The following is a 26,655-nucleotide window of genomic DNA, read 5'->3' on the forward strand; positions in this document are numbered from 1 at the left end:
TCAAGGTTCAACTGCACAAAGATGATTTTGAAACAAAATAAAAAAAAATCCTTCCAGTAGCACCTTAGAGACAACTAAGTTTGTCATTGTCATTATAGAAATGACAAACTTAGTTGGTCTCTAAGATGCTACTGGAAGGAATTTATTTTGTTTCCGCTACTTCAGACCAACACCTACCTGTAACTAGAAAGATGATTTTGTTATAGATGCAAAAGCTGCCCTGAATATGGGGCAGGAATTACTACTCCTTAATGTGAAGTGGGAATTGACCGATTACTAGACTGCTGCAGCTACTTAAGAGAGGATTGCTCACTCTTCTATCTCAACCTGATTGTCATGTATTAATTGGCAAGTCCTTCATGCAAACTTTCCATTGTTACCGTTCATTTTATTCAGTGATAAACCATTAAAGTGCTGATTGAAAAAGAACAATTTGTGGTGAAATGTAAGAATGGGAAGTTGCATGAATTAAAAATAATGGTATCAATATTCATATAGGAAGCTTCCTTATACCAGGTCAAACTATTTGTCCATGTAGTACTGTGCTGCCTCCTGATTTGCAGCAGCCCTCCAGAGCCTTGGCTGAGACTGAACCATTTAACTGGAAATACCAGGGATTGAATCTGGGCTGTTGTGTGTGCGAAAACATGTGCTCTGCCACCAAGTGTCAATGGAAAGATAACTTCCAAGTAGTATCAAATCAAAAGAGTGGGATATTCAGTTGAATGTGTCATATTCTCTTTTAAAGCCATCCATGGGGGAGATCATCACTCCATCTTGTGGGAGCAAGTTCCAGTTATTTGTGCTGTATGAAGCACAATTATTTTTTTCTGTACTGAATCTTCCATTATAACTTCATAAGGAGACCCTGGATTCTAGTATGATGATAAACTTTCTGCCAACCTTCTCCACACTATGCATAATCTTATACACCTAAATCATACCCCAGCTTTTCTCTAAACTAAAAAGCCCTGAATGCTGTAACTTTTGGACTTGGATAATTTTGGTTGTCCTTTTCTGAACTTTTCCCAGCTCTATAATATCTTGAAATGAGGAAACCAGAACTGTATGCAGTACTCAAAGTGTGGTTGCAGTTTTATTTTCAACTAATTTCCTAACGATCCCTGGTATGGAACCTTTGGTATCAGCCACAAGCCCGACTACCTCACTGCTCACCCTGATTATCAATGAATGCTTTTGATATAGAAACTGGAATTAATATTTATTCCTCTCCTTCAACCACACAGCAGAGATAATTTATTTCCCTTGTATAGCAGCTCTAGCATTAGCATGTGTGGGATGTGTGTCCTAGACAGCAGTCAGTTAGAAGAGCATATGAGCAATAATGTGACCACACTGTTAGACAGCACATATTTTGGAGCCAACTAAATGTAAGATACTAGTTTTCAGTTTCAGAAGTTTATTTAACTGCTAAGACAAAATACTGGGGTTGTTGTTTTCTTTAAAAATAGTGCTCCATTTCACTCTTAAAGCTTTATACTATGCACATCAATCCTAACACTCACAAATCTGCTTTTATTTTGCTGGTCTTGGTACTGCTTCAATACTCGCAGGGCAGTATTTGGCAATTCACTCCATAAATGATACATTTGTGATTTTTATTATGAGGATGGAGATTCAGTGGTGGTATGACTTTTCTCCTTTAGGCTATGCCTCTGTAGCAGCATAATGTACAAGTTGCAGCTTGCTATCCAGAAAATCTGAAATAGTGCTCAGTAGAAACGATAACCCCAGTGTGACACACAATCATCTTGGTGCTTAAAAACAAGTTACAGATGCTATTTTCATGCAATATTGCAAACTAGATAAAGGAAGTAACAGTTTTCAAGGCAGCAAGTCTTTTCTTTAAGAACTTAAATGAGCAAACATTTTCACAAGCAAAAACACACAGACTTAACTAATCTACACCTTCATAAAGAGGGGAAATTTCATTTCCAAATTAAGCTATATTCCTTCAATACTGAAAAATGAACAGCTGGGAGGAGCGGAATGATTAACAACTTTGGTGTTTGTTTGTTTTTTTCAAATAGTGTTGTTCATTCCACAATGAATAAGTCACCAAATCTTTCTTGGAGAATATACAGCCTTCTGCACACCCTCCAACCTAAAAGTGAATTAGACTTCTCATTCTCCATACAACAATGAAGCACAAGACTGCTTCCGTAACAGAATAGATGAATTCCTTTCTTCAAATCAATAACAAAATTGGCAGCACTCTAGAAATGCACATACAGGTACTGCACTGACATAAGATCCCCCCCCCAGGGTGTATGTGGGGAGAGATTATACAGCTAAGCCAGACAAAATCATCTTCAAACAATCAATTTATACAATCATTTATATGGTCATTCCTATGGCAGCTCTGCATTTGCTACAATAACTGGTTCTTCCTTGATGTCACTATTTTCAGCTGTTGCCATTTCAGTGGAGTTCCCTTCTCCCATCTCCAAATGCTCTTGTTCCTCCACTTGGCTTTCTGCTGCTCTCACTTCAAGGCTTCTTTGAGGATGGGCAGACAGTCCTTCTGTTGTTCCTACTGGCTTGATTCTCTCTTTTTCCTGCTCCTGCTCCTCCGCAGATTTATCTTCAGAAAAGATTATAGTAGAGCAAGCTCTCTCATCCCCTTCTGCTTTAGCAGTTTCACTGACTTCCGTGGTTGTGATCTCATCTGCAGCACTCTCTTTTCTCTCTACTGCAGCACTTTCTGTAGACTTTTCACCTTCTGCTCCCTCTAAGGCTCCAGAGTCAACAACATCTTGGTCAATGTTTTCATCTGTAAATGGGTCATCACCCTGACAAAGGGAAGAAGCATATTATTATTGACTCACAAAATTGTCTGAACTTCCCTTAGACAGCCTCATACCTAGAATGCAGAAGTCTGCAACTGAGTGATTGAAATTTGAGCACCCTCACTTCAAAGCACAATAGCCTTTCTTGCCTCAAACTACTTAACAGACTACATTTTTGCTAAATTCTTTCACATGTGCCTGCCAGCACCCTAAAGCCTATGGTACTATTTGGAAAGCTGACAATGTGTCTGCCTCACAGGAGTAAGATTGGAATGCACTTTGCTGCAGTATATTTGTTGTAGCATCAAGAGATGTAATTCCACAACAGAAAAATCCAGTGGAATCTTAAATAATTTTCAACACACCTTTTTAGCCTTCAGCTTAGAGGCAGAAACTGTTTTTAGGAAACACCCAGTTACATCACAGCTATGAAGTGCTCAGCTCTCTTACCACACTATTCAACACTAGCAAGTCTACATGCTGACATATGGCTATAAACCAATGATGGGTACTCATACATTTTTGTGATCTCATTAAGCAGAACACTCTTTGTGTCCAAGAAACCTAAGGGATGACTGTACTGGGAACCACTCATACAGCAGTCACACTAAACTCATTCAGACTGAGGTCATGGCTTCTCACTGACCATATCAGGGCCAGTGCTCTTTTGCTCTTGCTAGAATTTCTGTTCTTTATTAAAGGAAACACAATATGGAAACAGCAGACACACTAGTGTTGTTCTGTTGATTCTCAAAACCAATGCCTGTCATGTACGGGGGTTAAAACCATTCTCTCCCTCACCCCACCCTGCTTTTGTGGATCACTCGTGGCTGACCTGCAACTGATGTACAACAGAAAGGCAGCATGCCAATACAGAAATCTAGCCCTTATCCTGATCAAATGAAAGTGACAATTTCTGAACCCCAATACTCATGAGACACATGAGTTCCAAGTTCTCTTCTGGGGTCCTGCTTTTCCATCTATATCCATGCAGTTCCAACCCACAAAAATTGGGCCAGATACAGTATTGCCAAGGATTTCTGCACCTAGCAACTAAACATTTATATTTTATGACCCAGTTGAGAGACTAACTGCCTCCATGAAAGAAGATCCATGCAGGTGAAAGACAAGTAGCGCCATCTTCTTTGACTGAAAATCAGCCAACCAGCTTTATTCACTGATGTTCTGTGGTTTCAGAGCTCTAGGCTCTACCCCGCGATTTGGATGTGTCCATTAATCGCCAGTTAAAGGGGTGGGGATTCAAAGTCAAAAGCTTCCTCAGGAAGGGCAAGGTGCCAGCATCCTTTAAGGGAGGAAGTAATATGCCGATGTTCAAGAATAATTTCTTGATGCCAACTGCATCACCCTGCCTCCAGCCTTTCTTTCTTGGGGAAGGTGCTGAGAAGATTTTTGATGGGGCAGCTCTGGCATTACCTGGAATCCTCAGATTTCCTTCACCCCTCTCAGCCTGGTTTTGCACCTGGGTATGGTACGGAGACTGTGCTGGGTGGGTCGAAGATCTCCTCCTGCTGATGGACAAAGTTCAGGTGTCCATGCTGATTCTGTTAGACCTGTCGGCAGCCTTTGATACTGTTGATCATGAGGTGTTGCTGAGGCACCTGCGGACCCTAGCAGGGGTAGACGGAGTTGCGCTTGAGTGGTTCCATTTTTTCCTCCGAGAGATCCCAGAGGGTGGCACTGGGCAACTGCTCATCTGCCCCAAGGGCTCTCTCATGCGAGCTACGCAGGGTTTATTCTGTCACCCCTCTTGTTCAACGTGTATGAGAGGCCGCTGGGGGAACACAGCCTCAGTAAATAGGCCATCAGTGTCAACTTCAAGCTGATGTGCTCAGCTTAATTTTTTTCACTGGACCCAGAGAGCAGAGTCTCAGTTTTTCTAGTGTCTGCCTAGCAGAGACTAGTTAATTGGCAGAAACTCAGTCTGGTTAAGACCGAAGTGTTGCCATAGGGACAGAGCGGACATGTAGAGGAAATGACAATATCTGCTCCCCCATTAGTTATGCTTGCCATGAGAGGGTCCTGTTGAATCTTGGGATACTCCTGGATTCCCAGGTATAGGAGCAGCCAAACTTGTTTCTTTTCATCTTCACCTGGTCAGATGGCTGCAGGTTTTCCTATCAAAAGTGGAACTCACCAATTACATATGACCATGTATGCTACATCAGCAAACCCTCAATGGTCACACAGGAGTCTCCACATGACCTGCAAATACTCATCTAGGCTACCACTCTTCCCATTTTTGGCTCGTCACACCCCTGCTTTGGAGATAAGTGGCGTCTTTTCCATGCTCAGCAGGGTAAAAGGCTAGTTTGATTTACAGAGCCATAGCAAAATATTTTGGAGAGGCCCTGTCTCACTCATGTCATGCACTGCCCAACAGTTGAGATCAGATCACCTGAAGTCAACTTTCTCCCACAAGTCATATCTGGAATAACATTGGGACTAACAAAAATTTGCTTTGACTTTGGATGATGTTCCCAAGTTTATTTTCTTTAACATGAAAACTGAAAACTCATTTTCAGCATTATCTTTCTACTCAAGAAAGTCCATTCCATGCTGTGAGCAAGAAAAAAATGCTTTTTCTCAACTAACCAGATTAATTTTCAAGCAGTGCTTAGGGCACAATGCTCCCCCTCAACACAGCTATATTTTACATCGTTAGCAGAGGGTAGCCTGAGGATAGCATTTATTTTGCTAATTAATCTAGTTGTAAGCAGCTAGAAATTTGTTATATACTGGCCACGTTAACACATCACAGTAAGCCACAGTAAATGGTTTGCCATAAAAATGCAGATCCCTAGTTTAGCATTATGCCTGAAACTGGGATTGTGGTTTGTTTCACTTCAAGCAAATCAATGTGAATCCAAGGTTTGTTCTTGGTTCCTTAATCATGATTTGTTTGCAGTGAAATAAACCATGACCCCAGGTTTGGACATAATGCTAAACCAGGGACTGCCATTTCTCGCTTCTGCTTGCACTGCTCGGGAAGAAGTGAATGAGACCTGTACATGCATTCATTGTAAGCCTTTAACTACAGTTTAGTGTAATGTGTGAATACAGCCAGTGTCTGCTAGTATGAGTATCCAACACATCTGGGAGGAGTGGGAGTGAATGCTACAGAGGAAGACACTACTCAAGGTTCAGATTATGCATAAGAAAGCAAAGAAATAACTTTGCTTCCCTCCATCTTATGTGAAAAGACACATGCAGCACACTCAGCAATATTACTGTAATGCTCTGTTGAGGCCAGGCTGAAGCTCCTGCGCTCTTGCTCTGTGAAAAAGCAGGACTACACACAAAATATCCTGCTTACTTACCTTGAGGTACTTTTCTAGCATTTTCACAATGTGCTTGCTATTCAAAACACTCTTAGCTACGTGGAAACTAGCCTTCTTGAAATGTTCAGCTGCCATCTAGGAAGTGTAGAAACACAAGTCAATATGATGCCTAAATACAAAATAAACATGCTGCAATTCTGGTTATCTTCCTTATTTTACAGCCATCACTTTTGTGCCACTATGCACTCAAGACTTTGTAAAAGAAAAAATACTTAAGAGTAAATAGGGTCAGTGAAAAGCTCTTGCCATAGACTTCCTGGTGATGCTTCTGCCTAGGCATTTTCAACTTACGTAATGCTGGAGCTAGGGTTTTGTTCTAGATTTGGAGTCTTTCCAGAAAATTAAAAACAACAACAACAACAACCAACCCCAGTTCTTCCTCCAGCAGTGGTTTCTGCTGGATTGCAGTCCCTTCAACAAATGGAATAGCTTCCATGAACAGAAGGACAACTCTGGATCTAACACAAGGTAATCAAAATGATGGAAGTTTATAAAAAATGAGCATAGGACAGGAAATGATATGCTTTATATGAACTAGTAGATTTATTTGGGCATCTTTACTGCCAAAGTGGGCTTATTTCACTATCAGAAGTGTAATCAAAACTGATACGAAGTTTCTATAGTGCTTTTATCCAACTGTTTAGATTTAATGGTGCTGACTTTACTGTACTGATATTTCATAAGGGAAACTTCAATACATACTGCATAAGAACAGAACCAATTTGCACCTTCTCTTCCTACACAATGAAGATATGTTGGCTAAATTTTCCTTCAGGCCGAAGTAGAAGCCATTATATCCAAGTTTCAATTTTAACATGGCAAGTTACACATGTGTCATCAAACTATTCAAGCATTTATCAAATGTAGGTGTAGTCTATGTAGCCTATGTATTTCTCTATTCTGCCTATCACTTAGCCCTATCCCTGTTCCTAGCCCTATCACAGACTTAAGTCTTTCAGGGACTATAGGGAAAAATCAAGCACAGTAACTTTACCCATACTCATACTTTATTGAAGTTCTCTTTTGTAGCTACAGGTGTCATATTATGATCTCTCGAACTGGAAAAACCATGCATATTATTTGTACTTTTTAAAAGTAGAGTGCACATAAAAGAATACTTTGCTGAAACCTCACAAAAGTGGTCCGATAGTTTTCATTTTTGGAAAAGAGATACTCATGGCCTTAAGCTAAGAGCCATGACTCACCCAGAAGGCATACAAATCACCTGCACTTGCTTTTCCTATATAGTGAAATAACTTAGGTTGAGTCCCAGACATAGGCGGAAAAAAGGGAGAGAAACTTTATGACGGCCATCAGGCAATGCCTTGCCCCACCCTCCAGCTCTAAGAGCCTTCAGAATGGAGTTGCTCCCAAAGGCATTACGTTTATGTGTCCTTTAGTGAACTGAATAGAGTGGAAGATTATGAGTCATGGAGGTGGTGAGGGTGTATATGAATTAATCAGTCCTAAGATTACTTTTAATTGCTATTTTGCTAATGTTGCTAATATTGTTTTATAGATTATGAATGCTGTGAATCCTATAATATGCTTTTTGTAGTACAGTGGTACCCAGACTTACGAAGGCGATCCGTTCCGCGGTGCACTTTGGAAGTCGAAGCGTTCATTTTGCGCACGCGCAAAGCGCGATTTTGCGCATGTGCAGACCATGCACCCCGCTTCTGCACATGCGCAGAACGCACGCGCAACAAAAATACTTCCAGGTTAGTGGACTTCAGAAGTCGAAACTTTCAGAAGTCGAGGCATTCATAAGTCGAGGTACCACTGTAATCGTGCTGTTTAGCTTATTTTTTGAGTTGTTTTCTTAAGTGTTTTATGGATTGTAAATGTTTTATTGATGGTTTGTAATTGTTTTACTGATGATTTGTTCATTATTCTATATGGTTTATGTTGCTATTGTGATTTTTCATTATGTTATTGTTATTTACTGTTTGTAAGCTGCTTTGCCATTTTTGTGAATGAAAAACTGCAAAGAAATATATTCTACCTATACTATACTATCATGTATTAGCAACCAAAAAGCAGGTTAATCATGCCTTCATAAATAAGTTTTCAATTGCAATTGAGAAGCAAATCCCAGATTTGAAAAAAGTGTCAGGTATGGAATAGCATTCAATCTAAGAATTTCAAAGCCTGCATTACTAAACACACTAGCGAGTAAGCCCCATGCAGTTTCTGGGACTTCCACACATGGACTGCTTTCTAAATCATTGCACTTCATTAATCAATCATAAAGAAAATACTAATACTGCTTACTCTGCGATTCCTGTTGTGATCAACAGACCTCAGGTGTCTCTGGAGAAGATGATGTTGTGCAGGAATTAGCATATCACAAGCCATACAATGAGCTGCATCTATCTTTTTAAAAAAGTGCTCCTGGCCAATTCCTGAAATGGTACAAACACAAATTAGATGCATCACAACTGAACATAAACTATTAAAATGCTGTAGTATGTTATTTCTCAAGCAGTTGTTTTGACACCATTCCCACCAATTGGCTACATTAATCATTTTAAGCATACAAACTAAGAAACAGTTAGTCATAGAAACTAGAAGATAATTCAATGGCCAATGCAGAAAACTCACTACAGCAATAATGGTCATGTCATTAAAAAAACCCAGCTGCTACCACAAAACTCCTCACAAGCATTAGCTTGTCTGTCCCTATAAGATCCTAGCGCAACATGACCCAAATATAGGGGGAATTATTACAGCAATGGCTATAGGCCTAGGACCCTCGTACTTACGGCACCACCTCTCCTGGTATGCCCTGCGGAGGACCTTAAGGTCCATAAATAGTAACACCCTAGAGGTCCCGGGCCCAAAGGAAGTTAGATTAGCCTCAACTAGAGCCAGGGCCTTTTCAGCACTGACCCTGACCTGGTGGAACGCTCTGTCTCATGAGACCAGGGCCCTGTGGGACTTGATTTCTTTCCACAGGGCCTGTAAGACAGAGTTGTTCCGCCTGGCCTTTGGCCTGGAACCAACTTGATCCCCTCCCCCACTTTCTCTTTTTCCTTCCATATGAGGCTGCATTTTAATTTTAATGTTGTATTTAATCTTGTTTTTAAGTTGTATCTTAATTAATTGTTTCATTTTTGGTGTTAGCCGCCCTGAGCCTGGTCTTGGCTGGGAAGGGCGGAGTATAAATAAAATGTATCATTATATTATTATTATTACCTTGTTTTTTGGTTGAAACATCTCTGCTCTTAACAACTGGGTACTCTCTTCCTCACAGCAACAGTTAACAGCCTACCTACTCCATCAGAAGGTGGCGGACTTGCCTTCATTGGAGATTTTTAAGCAGAGTTTGTATGGCCATTTGTCATGGATGCTTTAGTTGAGATTTCTGCACTGTACTTTCTAGGTGGTGGGTTGAGAATTCTTAATAGTGTTCCACTTACCTTTGAAAGGATCAGGTTTTTGTTTTGTACCATCCTTCTCTGTTAGCTCTTGTCGGCGCTTCCCAATTTTCTTATTTCTGTTCACTATATATTTCTGGGGATTGTAAGCGAGAAAATATGAGTAATCAGTTAAGTCACTGTCTCCAAAACTGAGTAAAAAGTCCAGCTAGAGGTGACATTGGAACCATACAGTAATCACTCAGATTAGTGATCTCCAATCACTATGTAGTTCGCTGGGTAACTGCTTCTTAACAGTTCTGTTTCAATCTTTCCTTTACACGTTTCGGTGGGACTCATCAGCTGAAAGTCCTAACGACCAACCAGTTAGACACTGCTATCTAGAAGCATGCTGCATGTAACAAATTACTTGACAGTAACTTGACAAAATACCTAGTTTAAGAAAAACTTACAAGAATAACCACTAGCAATTCTTTGGGCATTAATCCCAATTACTGGATAGCAGAAGCAGTTAAGTTACCTAATAGTTGTTTTTGATCACAACTTAAAATCCCAAATAAGCATACCTGCAGGAATTCTACAGTCTTGTCAGGCAGTTTGGTCCCAATGTATTGCAGGACCTCCTTGTGAAATTTGCTCTGTAGATGCTTCTCCATTTCTTCATCATCAAAGCTTCGGAATTTACATACAGAGCAAGCAAACTGGATTCTAAAGGAAGGCATTGAATTTGATTTTTAATACACATTATTTATGAAATTCAATACATGAAAAATAAATACCATAAACTCAACTACTGTCCTAACAGAACCTAAGAAACTTTCTGTTTACCAGATTCCTTTGCTGCTTCAATCTACGGTTGCACTGTTTATTATAGCAAACTATGCATAACTTTGCTATAATCTATTTTCATCTGGAGTTTACTAATGTTTTGAAATTATCTTATAACAGCAATATCACAACATTAACAATGTAAGTTTTCATCACACAACACCAGAGTGTTGTAATTCTTAGGTTCTATCAACACGGGTTTCCATACACTATACATTTAAACCATACATTTAAACCAAGTTTTATAAAACAGCATAAGACATGAAACCTTCTGGACATCCTTCACACCCCTGCTTGATTCATGTAATCCATCAACCATTCTTTTCCCTCTACCCATGCCTCCAGGCCACACACACATGGAAAGGAGAATTTTTTTTGGGGGGGGGGACTTGCCTTGACAAAACTACTCTAGGCAATACAGTTTTAAAGTTTCTCAAACTGAAGTGCCATCCTTATAAACCACAAACACACAAACACAATTATGGAAATACTGAAATGCAATATTAGTTGATATAACCAATTAGCCTTCAAGAAGAGTATTTGCCTGTATTACAGAATTACATATATTTGCATATAGCATTAGAAACTAGGATTCGCCAGGCAGTACACAGGGCAGTGTACAATTGCGTTTCTTAGTGCAGAAAGTATTGATCTGATGTGTAGAGATCTTTCCTATTCTACTTAATTCAAGAGGGTCTCTGTGTAAAACAAACAAACAGAAGGTTCAGGTTGTTTGGGTTGTTCCTTCAGAGAAGCTGAGTACAGCTAGCTTAAACTGGTACTGTTATCTCTTTCAGTCAAGGTCAGGGGTCAGCAAACTTTTTCAGCAGGGGGCCGGTCCACTGTCCCTCAGACCTTGTGGGGGGCCGGGCTATATTTTGAAAAATAATATGAACGAATTCCTATGCCCCACAAATAACCCAGAGATGAAGTTTAAATAAAAGGACACATTCTACTCATGTAAAAACATGCTGATTCCCGGACTGTCCGCGGGCTGGATTTAGATGGCGATTGGGCCGCACCCGGCCCCCGGGCCTTAGTTTGGGGACCCCTGGTCAAGGTCATGCTGACTACAATAGTAAAGCCAGAAGGAGCCTGGGTTTCACTTTCTATCTCTCTTCCTTCTGGTCTGGTATTCTGTAGGTAGTATGCTTAGAGTTAAGGTTGTAGACTTATTATAAGTTATTGTAAGTTTAAGTTAAGTCTGCTGCAACTGGATTTCTTATGGACAGTGCCAATCCTGAATGTATTGGATTTGTGACCATTATGTGCATTTGCCTTCAGTAGCAGCAAAGCTCTGCTGGATAAAAGACAATTGCCTTCGGTCTACTTTTTTGGGAATCCTGCAACGTGTTTAAGTTTTTGCTCTGCTAACTATTCGTTGGAATCTTCTCTGGATCAATAATGAGTAGCATTCCATATCAATTCTCAGCTGGCTGGCATTGCTCCCATCATGAGATAAATATTTGCCCTCAAGCCATTGCAATGAAGCAGAGGCCTCTGGAGGTGATCTCTTTACTTGATAGAAAAAGCAACTCATGCTTCCAACCATATATATTTTAGTTAGTTAACTTTACTGGTTTTGAGTAGAGTAATATTAACAGGAAAGAATGTAAGTACATACTGGGGGCCAAGATATAACAGAGGCAACAAGGGTACAAACAGAAAAACAGAAACAATAAAGATCCAGGAGTAAGGCAAAAAAATAGTTAAGATTATACCGTACTGGAGTAACTATGAAGTGATGATAAAACATCTGACCAGAACTCATGAGGTTGTGGAAATGTTGAACATTGGCATAAGTTATGAATAGATAGTTTTTAATGAAAATGTCAGTATATGGTTGGCCAAAAAGAGGCAGGCATGTTTCATGAGCTTGTCCATTAAAGTTAGTTTCCAAGGCCTTTGATACCATATGCCAGACATTAATTGGTGATGACACTTTCAATGCAAAGGTATTTCAAGCCTTCTAGCTAGCACAACAATGCTTATAAGGTTCCTATTCAGAATGTAATCAAGGTTGTCATCTAAAATATTAAATAAACCCAATCCACATTGTCTTAACTATCAACCTTTCATTTATATAATTTTAATGCATTAAACTGGGAGGCAAGCTTGCACAACTGTACTTGCCTTCCCCCTCCTCCCTCTTACAACTCCCTCCCCCAAATCTTTAGACTGTTGGGTTGATCTACCAAACATTGTGGGCTGTGCCCAAAATGGCAGTGAGAAGGGGGGAAATCACCATAAAATTGTAAGAATCTTCTGCTGGAAGAGTTCAAAATTTCTCTTCCCAAAATAGGGTAATTCCCCTGCCCCTATGCTGAGAGGGAGGACTTGTTGTCTGGGACTTTCATATACACTGCCCTACAAGTTTCCCCCCCTTGAGACAGATGGATACCAACAACAACAACTGCAGTCTCAGAGGAAATAGTCCACAGTTTGATAGGCCCTCCTAAGTTCTATGGACAAGGTTTTTTTTTTGGAAGGGAGGCAGCAGGAAAAAATGTGTTGAGCAAGCCTACTTAATCTGGAAACAACCAAAAGATATAATCAGCCTTGTAGACATGTATGGGATGCAAGATGAAGTATTTACATTTTCATAAATACAGAATTTTGGAAGTGGGTAAAGGAGGAAAGAGGAGTCACATAAAACACTGGCATGGGCAAGTCCTATAGAACCTCAGCTGGCTACCATTAAGCAATCATTATTTTGATTAAATTATTAATTTCTACACTACCTTTTCAATGAGGTAGCCCAAAACAACAGTTCACAACTATATTTTCACATTGTTACTATTTGTACATTTTATTAGCAATTTAAAAGACAATGTATGAAACTAAATTTTACATAGCAAGAGCCATTTGTTTTCCTTGAGCTGGAAAGCAAACTTGCAGTGTGGCAGCAAAAAAATTACTTTTGTAGATTGGTACAGTAGTAGAAATAAAATAAAGAGACAGCCCAATAAACTTTAGTGAATATTCCTGGAGAAACAACAGAATGTTCTCAATTACTGCAACCATATTTTGAAAGGCTAGATATAATGTGGGTTTAATTTCATGTATGAAGCAGGAATTTAAGTGAAAATGAATTTTAAGCCAAAGATGTTTAAAGATGTAAGAGTTCTGATCTGTTCAGTTACCTGTCCATAGCACGATCACGCATTCGATCCCTCTGCCTCTGCTTCTCTTTTCTTTGTTTTGACTCATCATCATCAATGCCATCACCAGATGCTACAGAAAGTTAAATTTAAGACAGTTCTTTAAGAACTAACGTTCATCTGCATTACAATGTCATGGGATGAAAATATTTTACTTCTAATCCCCTCTCTCCTCTTTCCTTGACTTGCTTTTCTAAAGGTCAATTAAGAATCTACCATGTGAGGGCAATAAAAAGCATTTACCTCTATCAGTGTTTCATAAGGCAAGTGTAATTCACAAATATTATTTACATTATTCATTAAATTGCACTTTTCCAACACAGCCATAGCCTCCTCCATGATATACAACATAAGCATGAGGGCTATTCTCATAAGAAATACTGCCACAGTGAAACTGCTTTCTATTAGTCGTCCCCAGGGGTCCCCAGACTTACCCGCCTTTGGGCTGGTGCCCGCTGCGCCGATCGCGCGGCGGGCCGGAGGGCGGGGGAGTGTGCACGCAGTGGGCCGGAGGGTGGGGGAGTGTGCGCCAGTGCGCATGTGCACACCCATTTACTGGCGCGGTGGCGTGCTTCCAGGCCGAAAAAATCGCCGAAAATTGTTTGTGCGCATGCGTATGGGCCTCCCCCGACCCGGAAGTGCACCTCCCCCGACCCGGAAGTGCACCGGAAATGACCTCTTCTGGGTCGGGAGAGGCCCATACGCAGAAACGATTTTCGGCGATTTTTTTCAGATCTGGAATGGTGCCGCCGCGCAGCGCGCCGCAAGAGCGGGCAGCGGGGGTCGTCACGGGCCAGATTGGGAGGTCAATTGGGCCGCATCTGGCCCGCGGGCCGTAGTCTGGGGACCCCTGGTCTTCACGCTTATGTCAGTCCTCTGAATGGTTCTTAGCTAGTGCAGTGGAAGAAGGTGGTGTGGGGAACAGTCAAGCTCATATCCCTAGTCAACTCTGAAGTTCACTGGGTTGCCTTGGACAAGTCAATCTCAATCACAGGTTGAATGGACACTAACATTTCTCTCTGAGCTTCTTAGGAAGACAAGAGATACATAATAAATATGTTATAATAAACAAACAGTAACAGAAGCAGAAAATTGAAACAATGTAGTATCAAAAATAGTAATGTATGTTTCAACAATACAACATACACTATAACTTAAGAAATACATCGGAGATGTGCTGAAACATCTGGGTATACCTACCGGTATACATTTCACTAATATCTTTCTTTATGTTTCTATCAAGCTAAACAAATGGCCCACGGAACGGAAATTGGTTACTGGACAATGAACAAACAGCAAAATGGCATGTGAAATTCAGTGTTAAGTGCAAAGTGATGCACACTTAATTTTAAAAAGGGTATCTTCACAAGAGGAAGTCAAAATTGTCTGTGACTATCCAAAACAGATCTTGGAGTTCTTGTGGAAAGCTCCTGGAAGAATCAACTCAATGAGCTGCAGCAATGTAAAGGGCAAACGATATCAAATTATTATGGATGTACTGAACATAGTAAGAATCAAGAGTATTATTCAAGTTTGCAACAAGGCCATATTTAAAGGAATGTTTTTGACTCATCTCAAAAACGGTATCAAAACTGCGGAAGGTAAAGGAATGAGCATCCATGATCAAGAGCTGAATCCCCTACAAAGCTGGGGAAAGCTAAAGAGTTAAAGGTATTTAGCAAATAAAAGGAATTAAAAGTTCAGAGGGATGGCAGTTTACATAGGCCTACTTCAAACTAAGCTAACCAATGGGCATAGTGTGAATGTACTGTCTACAGGGTCTCTATCTCTGTCATGGATGTATTAGCTGAGATTCCTGCATTGTAGGGGGTTGGACAAGATGACCCTTGGGGTCCCTTCCAACTCTACGATTATATGAGAGGTGGTTTCAGCCACTTTGCTGCTGCTGCACTGCACAGGCCTAAGCCATGGTCCAGCTTAGAATGTTGTCCAAACTCAGCCTTGTGGTTTGCCTTGCTCCATATGAAGCGCAAACTGTAATAAAGATTTGTTCTTAGGTTTACACCTTGCAAACCACAAGCCCAGGTTCAGATGATACACTAGGGCAAACTATAGCTTAGCTCAGGGCAGCACAGCAGAAGACGACCAGGTGAGGAGTCCAGCAGCCATGCTCTCTTCTTCTGGAACCCTCACTCATCCATACTAAGTTACAAAAACAAGCTCATAATATGCAGATAATGCTAGAGCTAGAGCTTGGGACTGAAAAGAGTAGATTTTAGAGTATAGTATTTATTTACCCAATTAATATATTATAGAATTCAATGTCACATGATGCAGTGATGACTATCAGCTTTAGATGGCTTTAAAACAGGAATTATCACTAATTTGTTGAATATTGGCAAGAAAACTAAAAGGGAAAAAAATAAAGCTGAAGATCTTAGGTAATATTTTCAGTTTTCAGAGACATCTGGTCAGTCACTCCTTCTAAGGAAGATACATGAATGCTACAATACTATCTCCCCTAAGGCGTTAATATTGATGTTACAAGTTTTTGAGTTCAAATAAATTTTAGCCAGTTGCATCTACAGTGGTACCTCGGGTTACAAACTTTATTCGTTCTGGAAGTCCGTTCTTAACCCAAAGCGTTCTTAACCTGGGGCGCGCATTCCCTACATAGGCCTCCCGTGGCCCCGGATTGCATTCATATTCCGGGGCAAAGTTCACAACCCGGGACACCTACTTCTGGGTTTGTGAAGTTCGTAACCCAAAGCATTCATAAGCAGGACTGTTTGTAACCCGAGGTACCACTGTAATGGCCTACATAGAAGATCAGAATGGAATTCCTACCCACTCCACAATCCCTCATGTGCCCCCATAATCTGCTCTAGAGCATGAGTTTCCACTCGGATTAAACCAAGTGGGAAGTGAATATAGGCCTGCCAAATGAATTAAACCCTACCTTTCCTCTTTAGATCTTCATTGCTTCTCTCATGCTCCTTTAAAAAAAGAGAGAGGGATTACACAAAGTAATTAATTCTACATCTCTTAAAAGTTCGATGTAAAATATGCTGCATTAGAATGTCAGTAATCCAAAACATTCATCACTTTAAATGATCACTTCTGAAAATCCAGATACTTTTGAAAAAGTTACTTACACCTTTATCTCTTTCATCTCCTGATTTGTCCTCTCCTTCACCATTATCTGTCAATATACAAGACACCATTCAACTACTGTGAAAAGTTCATTTTATTTTACAGTCTAAACATAGCACTCTTCTGGGATCATTTAAAATGGAAGTCTGGTTCCCATTTGCTGAGAAATTTACTTGCTAGCATACACTTCCCAACTCTTCTCCATCTTGAGATGCAGGTCCTTTATTTATTTGGTGAATTGTAATGGTACTATATTTTATAGTAGCACATCAAAGAAGTAGGATTTATAATGACCTATTTAATAAATAATTAGAAGACAAATAGGTTGGTAGCAAAGCAAAGGATGAGAAAACAGGATACTAGTCCCTAGTGTAACAAAATCAAAACATTACCATTGTCACCATTGTCAGAGTAATCTCTTTCACTTTCTATCTTTGTCTGTTTGCTGTCTGGTTCATCTCCACTTTGGGAATGCTTCCGTTTGCGTAATCCACTTTCAAAATCTGAATGCCCACCAAAACGACCACGGAATGGTCTCCTCTTTGGCTAGAAAGAAAAAAGAGAGCAATACATGCTTGGCCAGTTTGTCAGCACCTGCCAGGAACCCCAGAATGCATTAGTTTCCTGCTATAAATGTCCTCTTCAACAAAAATACATTTCATGCATTTCCTTAGTAAAGAATATAGCCCAACCCATGCACCCAAGGAACACCCATTTTTCGCTACCTCACAAGCAGGCATTTTTTCAAGCATTTCATCTTAGTTCCAATAAAACAAAAACATCACTATTCTGTCAATATCACTTCCAATTATTGCAATGAAAAATATAAATAAATAAATAAATGGTGTTATATTAAACATCCTACATAAAAATAAGACCATCTTGTTGTTAATCACTGAACCAATCTGACGATTTACAACTACTGAAACAGCTATAAATGTAAGAGTTCCTAAGGTTAGTGGCTAAACTTACTCTGCCACGTGATCTGTTGAAGCCATAGGGCATGTTCCCAGGAAACCTTCCCATTCCCATTCCTTGCATTCCCATCATGCCGTAATCATAATCCCCATAGTTGCCATAGTCTCCATAGTCTCCATAATCACCATAATCTCTATACTCTGGGACGAGTGCTTGGGAAAATAGTGATGGAGGCCGGTTGGGTCCAGGCCCTTCCATGTTCCTTCCACCCATGTAATTCATCTCATTCCATTGTGCAGACATCCGTTCTGTACTTGATGGCATGAAGTGGTCACGATTGAAAGTGTTTAGGTGCCCTCGATTCTGGGCCCTCCCTCTGGCAAAGCCATAGTTGTTTCCTCTGTTGCGGGGCTGATCTCTGCGGTCACCAACATTATCATAGCGGCCTCCAAAGGAATCATTCCGATCTGATCCAACTTCATTATAGTCATAGGTGGTTCTGTACAGGTCACGATCAGGCACTGATGCTCTAGAGTCATAGGACTCATAAGACTCAAATCTGAAAGAGCTGTATTACAAGCAAAGAATTCAGTCAGTAGTTATAGAGGACTTGACAGGTAGTCTGAACAGACTTGGCACAGATAAAACCTATGCTGGAGGCCCTCTGAAAGTTTATTTGCTTCTCTACAAAGAAAGGGAAATAACTTAAGTGGTGGAGTACATGCTTTGCATGCAGAAGGTTCCAAAGTTTGGCATCTCCAGGTAAAAAAATACAAGTAACAGCACTGAGAATGACCTTTACCAAAGAGCCTGGAGAGCTGCTCCTATTCAGAGAAGACAACACTGAACTAGATAGATCAAGCATCTGACCCTGCATAAAACAGCTTTATATGTTCACTGTACTGGAATAAGGAGCAACACATTCTACAACAGAAGTAGAAGAAAACAACAGCCTTGTTAGACAGTCAGGGACCCTTAAAAATTATGCAAGTCATATAGCATGTATTTTCTATGTGGTTTCAAGGCACTATTATGAAAACCCTGTTTGAAAATCTCTTGTGGCACACATCTGATAGCTGATGCCTCAACAAGAGAAGGCAGCAGACCTTCTCTTCAACAGGTTGCCTTCTCTTGCATGAAAGCTTTGTCATCAGAAACTATAGCATTTGTTTAACGGTACCAATGTTAAGCTACCAACTACATATCAAGTAATGAATATTGTTCTATCAATTCTTGTTTTTAATGAATTAAAGTTCAATTGAGAACTAGAAATACATTTTTCAGAGATGAGAATTTTTACTTTACCTTCCCTGATCTTCCATGCCTTCCCCAGGACCACCGCTGCCTTCCTTTGACAGCATATCCAGACGCTGGTTTATTTTTGATATAATGGAGTCAGAGTTTTCTGTGCCCACTGCCCCAGTACTGTAATTTACAACTGGCATTCGAGAGCCCATCTCATCACTCATTGTCATGTCGGTAGTTTTAGAAGTGTCCCAGGTAGTTGCAGCAACACTGGCAGTATCATAATTGTATGGGGCAGGTGTAGTAGAGCTACTGGTTTGGGCACTGTAATAATCATAGCCTTCATAGCCTGGAAAAAAGGAAATACAATAGTACAGTAAAAAGGGGGGCTCTGAGTTTCAAGTGTCGATCTTATCTATGGAAACCGTCACCAAAGCCAACACTCATACACACTTGAAAAACACTTTCAGATACAAACATTAATAGGCCATCACTGTCCACTGCCACAAGACCAATGAAGAGTTATTATATTATAATAAATAATAATAAATAATAATAATAATTATTGTTATTATTTAATTATTTATTTATTTATGCCCCGCCCATCTGGCTGGGTTTCCCCAGCTACTCTGGGCGGCTTACAACAGAAAAATGAAATAAAATAATCTATTAAACATTAAAAGCCTCCTTAAACAGGGCTGCATTCAGATGTCTTCTAAAATTTTGGTAGCTATTTTTCTCTTTGACATCTGATGGGAGGGCGTTCCACAGGGCGGGCGCCACCACAGAGAAGGCCCTCTGCCTGGTTCCCTGCAACTTGGCTTCTCGCAACGAGGGAACTGCCAGAAGGCCCTCGGTACTGGAACTCAGTGTCCGGGATGAATGATGGGTGTGGAGACACTCCTTCAGGTATACTGGACCGAGGCCATTTAGGGCTTTAAAGGTCAGCACCAACACTTTGAACTGTGCTCGGAAACGTACTGGGAGCCAATGTAGGTCTTTCAAGACCGGTGTTATGTGGTCTTGGCGGCCACTCCCAGTCACCAGTCTAGCTGCCGCATTCTGGATTAGTTGTAGTTTCTGGATCACCTTCAAAGGTAGCCCCACATAGAGCGCATTGCAGTAGTCCAAGCGGGAGATAACTAGAGCATGCACCACTCTGGCGAGACAGCCTGCAGGCAGGTAGGGTCTCAGCCTGCGTACCAGATGGAGCTGATAGACAGCTGCCCTGGACACATAATTGACCTGCGCCTCCATGGACAGCTGTGAGTCCAAAATGACTCCCAGGCTGCGTACCTGGTCCTTCAGGGGCACAGTTACCCCATTCAGGACCAGGGAGTCCTCCACACCTGCCCGCCTCCTGTTCCCCACAAACAGTACTTCTGTCTTGTCAGGATTCAACCTCAATCTGTTAGCCGCCATCCATCCTTCAACCGCCTCCAGGCACTCACACAGGACCTTCACTGGTTCTGATTGAAAGAGAGGTAGAGCTGGGTATCATCCGCATACTGATGAACACCCAGCCCAAACCCCCTGATGATCTCTCCCAGCGGCCGCATGTAGATGTTAAAAAGCATGGGGGAGAGGACAGAGCCCTGAGGCACCCCACTAGTGAGAGCCCAGGGGTCCGAACACTCATCCCCCCCCACCACTTTCTGAACACGGCCCAGGAAGAAGGAGCGGAACCACTGTATGACAGTCCCGCCCAGCTCCCAACCCCTCTAGACGGTCCAGAAGGATGTTATGGTCGATGGTGTCAAAAGCCGCTGAGAGATCCAGCAGAACTAGGAAAGAGCTATCAACTTTGTCCCTAGCCAGCCGAAGATCATCAACCAGTGTGACCAAGGCAGTTTCAGTCCCATGATGAGGCCTAAATCCTGACTGGAAGGGATCCAAATAGTCCACTTCTCCCAGGCGTGCCTGGAGTTGTTCAGCAACCACTTGCTCAATCACCTTGCCCAAGAATGGAAGATTTGAGACTGGGCGATAGTTGGCCGTATCTAAAGATGTTTTTTTAAGAAGCGGTTTAATAACCGCCTCTTTTAGCAGGTCTGGGAAGGCTCCCTCACAGAGAGAAGCATTCACCAACCTGCGAAGCCCATCGCCTAGCCATTCCCGGCTAGCTTTTATAAGCCAGGATGGGCAAGGATCAAGGAAGCAGGTGGTTGGTTTCACTCGTCCAAGCAGCCTGTCCACATCCTCGGAGGTAACAGATTGGAATTGATCCCACGCAACTAGACTAGACAGGACTCTAGCACTCTCCCGCCCCGGCCCTGCTCCCACGGTGGAGTCTACCTCTTCCCAAACCTGAGCGACTTTATCTGCAAAAAACTTTGCAAAATCGTTGCAGGAGATCATTGCTTTAGTTATGTGCCCACTCTGGTTAGATCAATTCAAGAGGTGAAGATTTTAGGTGTGTTGTTATTATCATTTTTCTTCTATAAAAGCAAATTTAACCTACCTCATGTTCCTTGAAAGAAGAGCAGTATAAAAGTTAAAAACACTACAAGACCTGTATCACACATTGTTTTATATACTACAAGTTGAATCCTGCAGCAAAATTCTGCAGATTATTTCAGTGTGTATGTGTTTCACCTGAGTTTGTGGCTGATGAGACTGTTTGCTCAGGATTGAAGGGGTTAATTTGTGGAAGAATAGTACCTGATTATATATTCTCATCAGGACAGAAACATACCCAGGACTGCCTAAAGTTCCGATTTCCTCAGAAGAGGCCAAGGCCCCCTCACTGTCCCCCTTCTGCTCCCCACCACTGCCCCACCATGGGCTCTCATTTTCTCCTCTTGTAACTTTCTGCCTCCTGTTCTCCCTTCAACTTTGCTTCATTTGTCAATTAGCAGCTATATTAAAATATTGGATTTCTCCAATGATTTCTATGAGAGGCTCTCGTTTCTAACCCTGGGTCTAATTAAGAATAATTTTTCAATGTGTGAATAGGTTATTCCCTGGTTTACAATGAAATGGTTCTTTGTGCTGTTTTTGTGGCGCTGTGGGTTAAACCACAGAGCCTAGAGCTTGCCGATCAGAAGGTCGGCGGTTCGAATCCCCATGACGGGGTGAGCTCCCGTTGCTCGGTCCCAGCTCCTGCCAACCTAGCAGTTCGAAAGCACTTCAAAGTGCAAGTAGATAAATAGGTACCACTACAGCAGGAAGGTAAACGGTGTTTCCTGCTCTGTGCTGCTCTGGTTCGCCAGAAGCGGCTTTGTCATGCTGGCCACATGACCTGGAAGCTGTACGCCGGCTCCCTCGGCCAATAATGCGAGATGAGTGCCGCAACCCCAGAGTCGGTCATGACTGGACCTAATGGTCAGGGGTCCCTTATCTCTTCCTCCACCCCTTTCTCTCCATCCACTGGACGTAGAAGGGAAAGAAGGGGAATTGGGGGGGGGTAAGTATAAATATAATGCTCAGCTTCCACTCTCCCAAATTCCTACTAAACTTCCCTTCTCTCTCGGTTAGCCTCTCTTGCATTCCTGCCAGTTTTGAAGCCTCCCTTCCTTAGCCACTTCCATTCCCTCTTCCTCCAATCCCCACAGCCAACAATTAAGATTATGTAACTACTAAGCATGCTCAGCCATCACTGGGCCTTTTGAGGGATCCACCCAGATTGTTTTGATTTTTTAAACATGTCTGTGCTTTTGCAAACTTATGGGTTCCCCTAAGCATGCTGATACTCACTGGCCCTTTTTTGGCTACAAAGTTTTTGGAACTCTGGAGCCAAGTTTGGCTTTAGGAGGAGTGATGCAAATTCAAATACTACCGGTAACTTATATAATGCCTCTAAATGTTCCAGTCATTTATTCTTGTTAATTCTGAAAACAAACTGGCAAAATACTTAAGATAGTACTGCAAGTAAAACCCATACCTTGCCAACTTGCTGGATTTGTTGAATAGCCACCTTTTAAAGAGACAAAAGTTTACTTTTACATTAAACACGTCAATCAAAGCAATGTTAACACAACACAGATTAAGTTCTTTCACTTGATGTTCATAAGGCAAGCAAATTAAAACAATTTTCAATGACTTAGTTATTTGACAGCAAGACAATAAAACAGAAGTGATGAGTTAAAGAGTTAAGTGCAGATAGGTATATAGGCAATATCCACCATCATACCAGAGGACTTCCCCTTCCTCTCCTCTACCCACACCTCTCAATCTATTCTAGAATCACCCAACCCTCTGGAGCAGATTTCAGGAGTGCATGGGGGCTGCAGAGGGGGAGGTAAGGGGAAATTACAGTAGTTGCACAAATAGCTAAAACCATTGGACATGCCCTATACAAAATAAAATCCTCTCAAAATACGGTCCCCAGAGTAGAAGTTCAAGGCTGCTCAGGACCTTTAAAAAATATTATTTGTGACCCATGCTTAAGATAAGCATATTTATTTATATACATACTTATGCTCAACTGATGTGAGTGAGTGTAGGCCTCCAGGTACGGGCCTATACTTTTCAGGTACATAACTGCCGGAAATGAGCCATGTCTGTATTTCTGGTATACAGTGGTGCCTCGCTAGACGAATTTAATTCGTTCCACGGGTCTTTTCTTATAACGAAAAAATTCGTCTAGCGAGTCCCATAGGAATGCATTGAATTTTTTTCGAATTGTTTTTTGCCCATAGGAACGCATTAATTGAATTTCAATGCATTCCTATGGGAAACCGCGATTCGCTAGACGAAAACGCATTCGTCTAGCGAGGCAACCTCCGCTCGAAAAATCCTTTCGTTAAGCGGAAATTTCGTTAAGCAGGGCAATCGTTAAGCGAGGCACCACTGTAAGTCAATGCCTTCTTAAAATCATCTTCTCTGTCTTCTCTTTTGCCTACTAGAGATGCTGAGAGGCTGGTTCTATGACAGTAAGTTTTCCTTGTTTACATATACACCACCTGGTATAAGAATGCTCTTATGCTCTTGTCCAGTATGTCTTGTCTTTACATTTGGCAGGACGCCTGGAACATTAGATGGATGTTTCAAGAACATTAGATAAGGACGGATGTTTCAAGAAGTGGGCTATGTATTTCCACGCTGTGTGGCAAATGATTGTATATGCATTGATGAAGTATCTTTTATGTATCTTTTTATGTATTATGTTGCTTTCTAATATTTACCAAAGTTTAATTGTAATTGCATCAATAATTGTAACTGTATTTGGAATGGGAATGCACCTATGTTGGAAACCACCTGGCTTCTCTCTGTGGCAGCTGGACTCAGGCGTGAGCTCACACAGAGGGGTTTTTTTTTTTTGAGGTTTGCCTCATAAGATGCTGAATGTAAGAATCTGGGACAGAGGTGCATCCTTTTCTAGCAGGATACTAGAATCTGGGATAAAAGTACATCTTTTCGCAATTTACTGGGTCACTGTAACCCCTGGATGTGCCTTATATGGATTGTATAGCATGTAGTAATCCCGGATGCCCCAAATTTGGTTCAGGGGTGACTTAATCTAGGATGGGGTAATATTGTTCATAAATGATAAACGGAATGGGCCTTGACCACGTTCATTGGTAGCTCTTTGTTCTAAACTGGCCAACCTAATTAGATGTTTTATGCTGTTGGGACTGGCCCTAGAGTATAAAGGTCAAAGGGAAATTGTGTTCAGGGCCAGCTTTTTGGGATCCCAACTTGCTGTGTCCTATTGCTATTTTGTTTGTTGCAAGCCTGCAATAAATAAATGTTTCTACTTTCCTATTCTCCACATCTCTGAGTCCTGATTCCTTCGCAGCAGCCTGACATTTTTTAGGCCTGAGCTTACACAACATTCTTAAGGTTAAGGTTTATTTTCTAAACTTTTTATTTTAGGAGATCATGACTTACCTTGAGTACTGGTGGCCTCAGTACCCCAGGAACTATAACCTGTAAGAGAAATATTGACTCATTGACTCACAGAAACGCACATTAACTTCTCCCCTCCCAGACACTTTCTGTTAACTACTTTCACATACAGCAGCTGCAATTTGAGTGAAAATGTGACTACTCAAACATGCCAATTTACAGTAGTTAGTGGTTTCCTGTGAAAGCACCAATCTTATCCATTTTGCCTGCCTTCTCCAGCACACAAGGGAAACAAACTACAGTATGATCAGTAAGCCAGGGACAAACTGTGGGTGAAGACAGTGGCTTGTTTGGAGCAAAACAAACCACAGCTCCCAGTTCAGACATACCACTAAGCTAGGGGTTTCGTTTCACATTTAAAGATGACAAAATTATCATATTCACAGTAAATCACCCCTAATCTTCAGACCCTGCCCGTTGCACATTCTGCAGATACCAGACTGTATGCACACCCTGTTGAATCCAACAAAATTAGGAAAGGAACTAAAAGTAAAACTACCACCCCATAATGCTGTTTTATACAAATCTATGGTGTGACTGCCTTTGGAATACAGTGTACAGTTCTGGTTGCCTCATCTCAAAAAACGATATTGTAGATTTGGAAAAGGTTCAGAAAAGGCAACCAAAATAATTAAGGGATGGAGTGAAAGATTGCAACTTTAGGAACATTTGGGAAATTTTAGTTTAGGGAAACAATGATTAAGAGTTGACATGATACAAGCTTATAAAATTACGTATGGCATGAAGAAAGGGAATAGAAAAGTTTTTCTCCCTCTTTCGTAACTTTAGAACTCATGGACGTCCAATGAAGCTGAATGTTGGAAGATTCAGGACAGACAAAAAGAAGTACTTATTCACATAGTTAAAACGATGGAAGGCACTTCCATGGGAAAGAAGAGATGGCTGCGAACTTGGGTGGCTTAAAAACAACAACGAGATAAATTCATGGAAGATAAAGCCTATTGACAGTGAGTGACTAGCTACAGTTGCACAGGCCTTTTAACAGGCGGACGCTTCCCCTGGCGTCGACGGCATAGCAGGAAAAGGATTCACTTGCTACCTACAGGGGTGGCAGAGCCGTTAAAGACACAGGAGCCCTGCCAGGGAGGGGGAAGATGTTGTCAACTCTTAATAGAGATGTAGAACCGACTTCTCCACAGTATATGGGCCAAGCGCTAAGCCCAGGAAGCTGCGGGTGTCTGGAGGAGGGGGCAGGCTGGCAAGCTACGAAAGTAAAACCCCCACCCACGGGGGAGGAGGGGAAGAGGCACCACCCCGCGCAGAAGAATGGGGTGCAGGAACCGCGCGCTGGCGCAGAGGAAAGGGGGCGCCTTGACGCCATTTTGTGTCGTCTTCGGAAATAGGGCCAAGTCCCGCCTTTCTCGCAGACCGTGGAGATTAGAAAGAGGAGCTCCATTCGCCAGGCCAATCTCAGAGAGGGGCAGCGCCGATGGCCAATCAACACCGCCCGTGTCTCGCGGAGGTGGTTGAGAGCCACCAGGCCTAGTCAGTGCGAAAAGCCACCACGGTGAGGTAAAGAGCCCTATCCCGAGCGAAGCCTAACCCGCGTTTGCCGGCTTTCCCGGTTCCTTCCCCCGCCCCTGCAGCGCCAGCTCTCACCATAGCCCTGATCCATGGCTTCCCTCTCCGTCAACCTGCGACCACGCAGAGTAACCCTCACTGCGCTGGCGTTGGAGCCCACCGTGGATTGGCTCCTCTTGCGGACTTTTGACTTTCTATTGGTTGTGATCTCAAAATCCTGCCCATTCGTGTTTCCCGTGAGCGGCTCCTACTCCCGCCTCCCCGCGTGAAATTCCTTCCCATTGGCCTGGCCTCTTAAAGCAACTGAAATGGCTCGTTAAGAGAATTTTCCGGTTCCTGCTTAAATTGATAAGAGGCGACGGTGGTAGAAAACAACGCGGTGTCTCATGAACCGATATGAAGTGGCCGCGGAGAGATGATCTCATTTGTTGCGGTGCTGTGAAATAAC

At 41.8% G+C, this 26,655-nt stretch overlaps 1 protein-coding gene across 4 annotated transcripts; it reads right to left on the minus strand.

Annotated features, from left to right (window-relative positions):
• Positions 1-119: 119 nt before the first annotated feature.
• On the minus strand, positions 120-26,403 carry AKAP8 (A-kinase anchoring protein 8). 4 transcript variants are annotated; one of them, XM_035104757.2, is made up of 14 exons: positions 26,286-26,403; positions 24,648-24,686; positions 22,699-22,731; positions 18,876-19,164; positions 17,625-18,138; positions 17,045-17,198; positions 16,655-16,701; positions 16,459-16,495; positions 13,521-13,611; positions 10,116-10,257; positions 9,592-9,685; positions 8,444-8,574; positions 6,149-6,244; positions 120-2,813 (listed from the first exon to the last, which is right to left on the minus strand). In XM_035104757.2, the coding sequence occupies exons 1-14, from the start codon at positions 26,299-26,301 to the stop codon at positions 2,373-2,375; spliced, it is 2,124 nt and encodes a 707-aa protein (XP_034960648.1). In that variant the 5' UTR covers positions 26,302-26,403; the 3' UTR covers positions 120-2,372. The 4 variants fall into 4 exon arrangements, 3 of the variants coding, with proteins under 3 accessions (XP_034960648.1, XP_034960649.1, XP_034960651.1); XM_035104760.2 differs by having other exon boundaries at positions 2,667-4,438; XR_009557172.1 differs by having other exon boundaries at positions 2,676-2,813; positions 4,245-6,244.
• Between the last annotated feature and the right edge of the window lie 252 nt (positions 26,404-26,655).

The sequence above is a fragment of the Zootoca vivipara genome, chromosome 2 (assembly GCF_963506605.1).
Source record: "Zootoca vivipara chromosome 2, rZooViv1.1, whole genome shotgun sequence".
NCBI classification, from domain to species: Eukaryota; Metazoa; Chordata; class Lepidosauria; order Squamata; family Lacertidae; genus Zootoca; species Zootoca vivipara.

What these genes read in the sequence shown, in the direction of transcription:
- AKAP8 (XM_035104757.2), bottom strand. An exon ending in AAAACCTGATCCTTTCAAAG is followed by an intron (nt 8,575 to 9,591) that starts GTAAGTGGAACA and finishes GTACCATTTCAG; the next exon opens with GAATTGGCCAGGAGCACTTT. An exon ending in ATCACAACAGGAATCGCAGA is followed by an intron (nt 6,245 to 8,443) that starts GTAAGCAGTATT and finishes TACACTTCCTAG; the next exon opens with ATGGCAGCTGAACATTTCAA.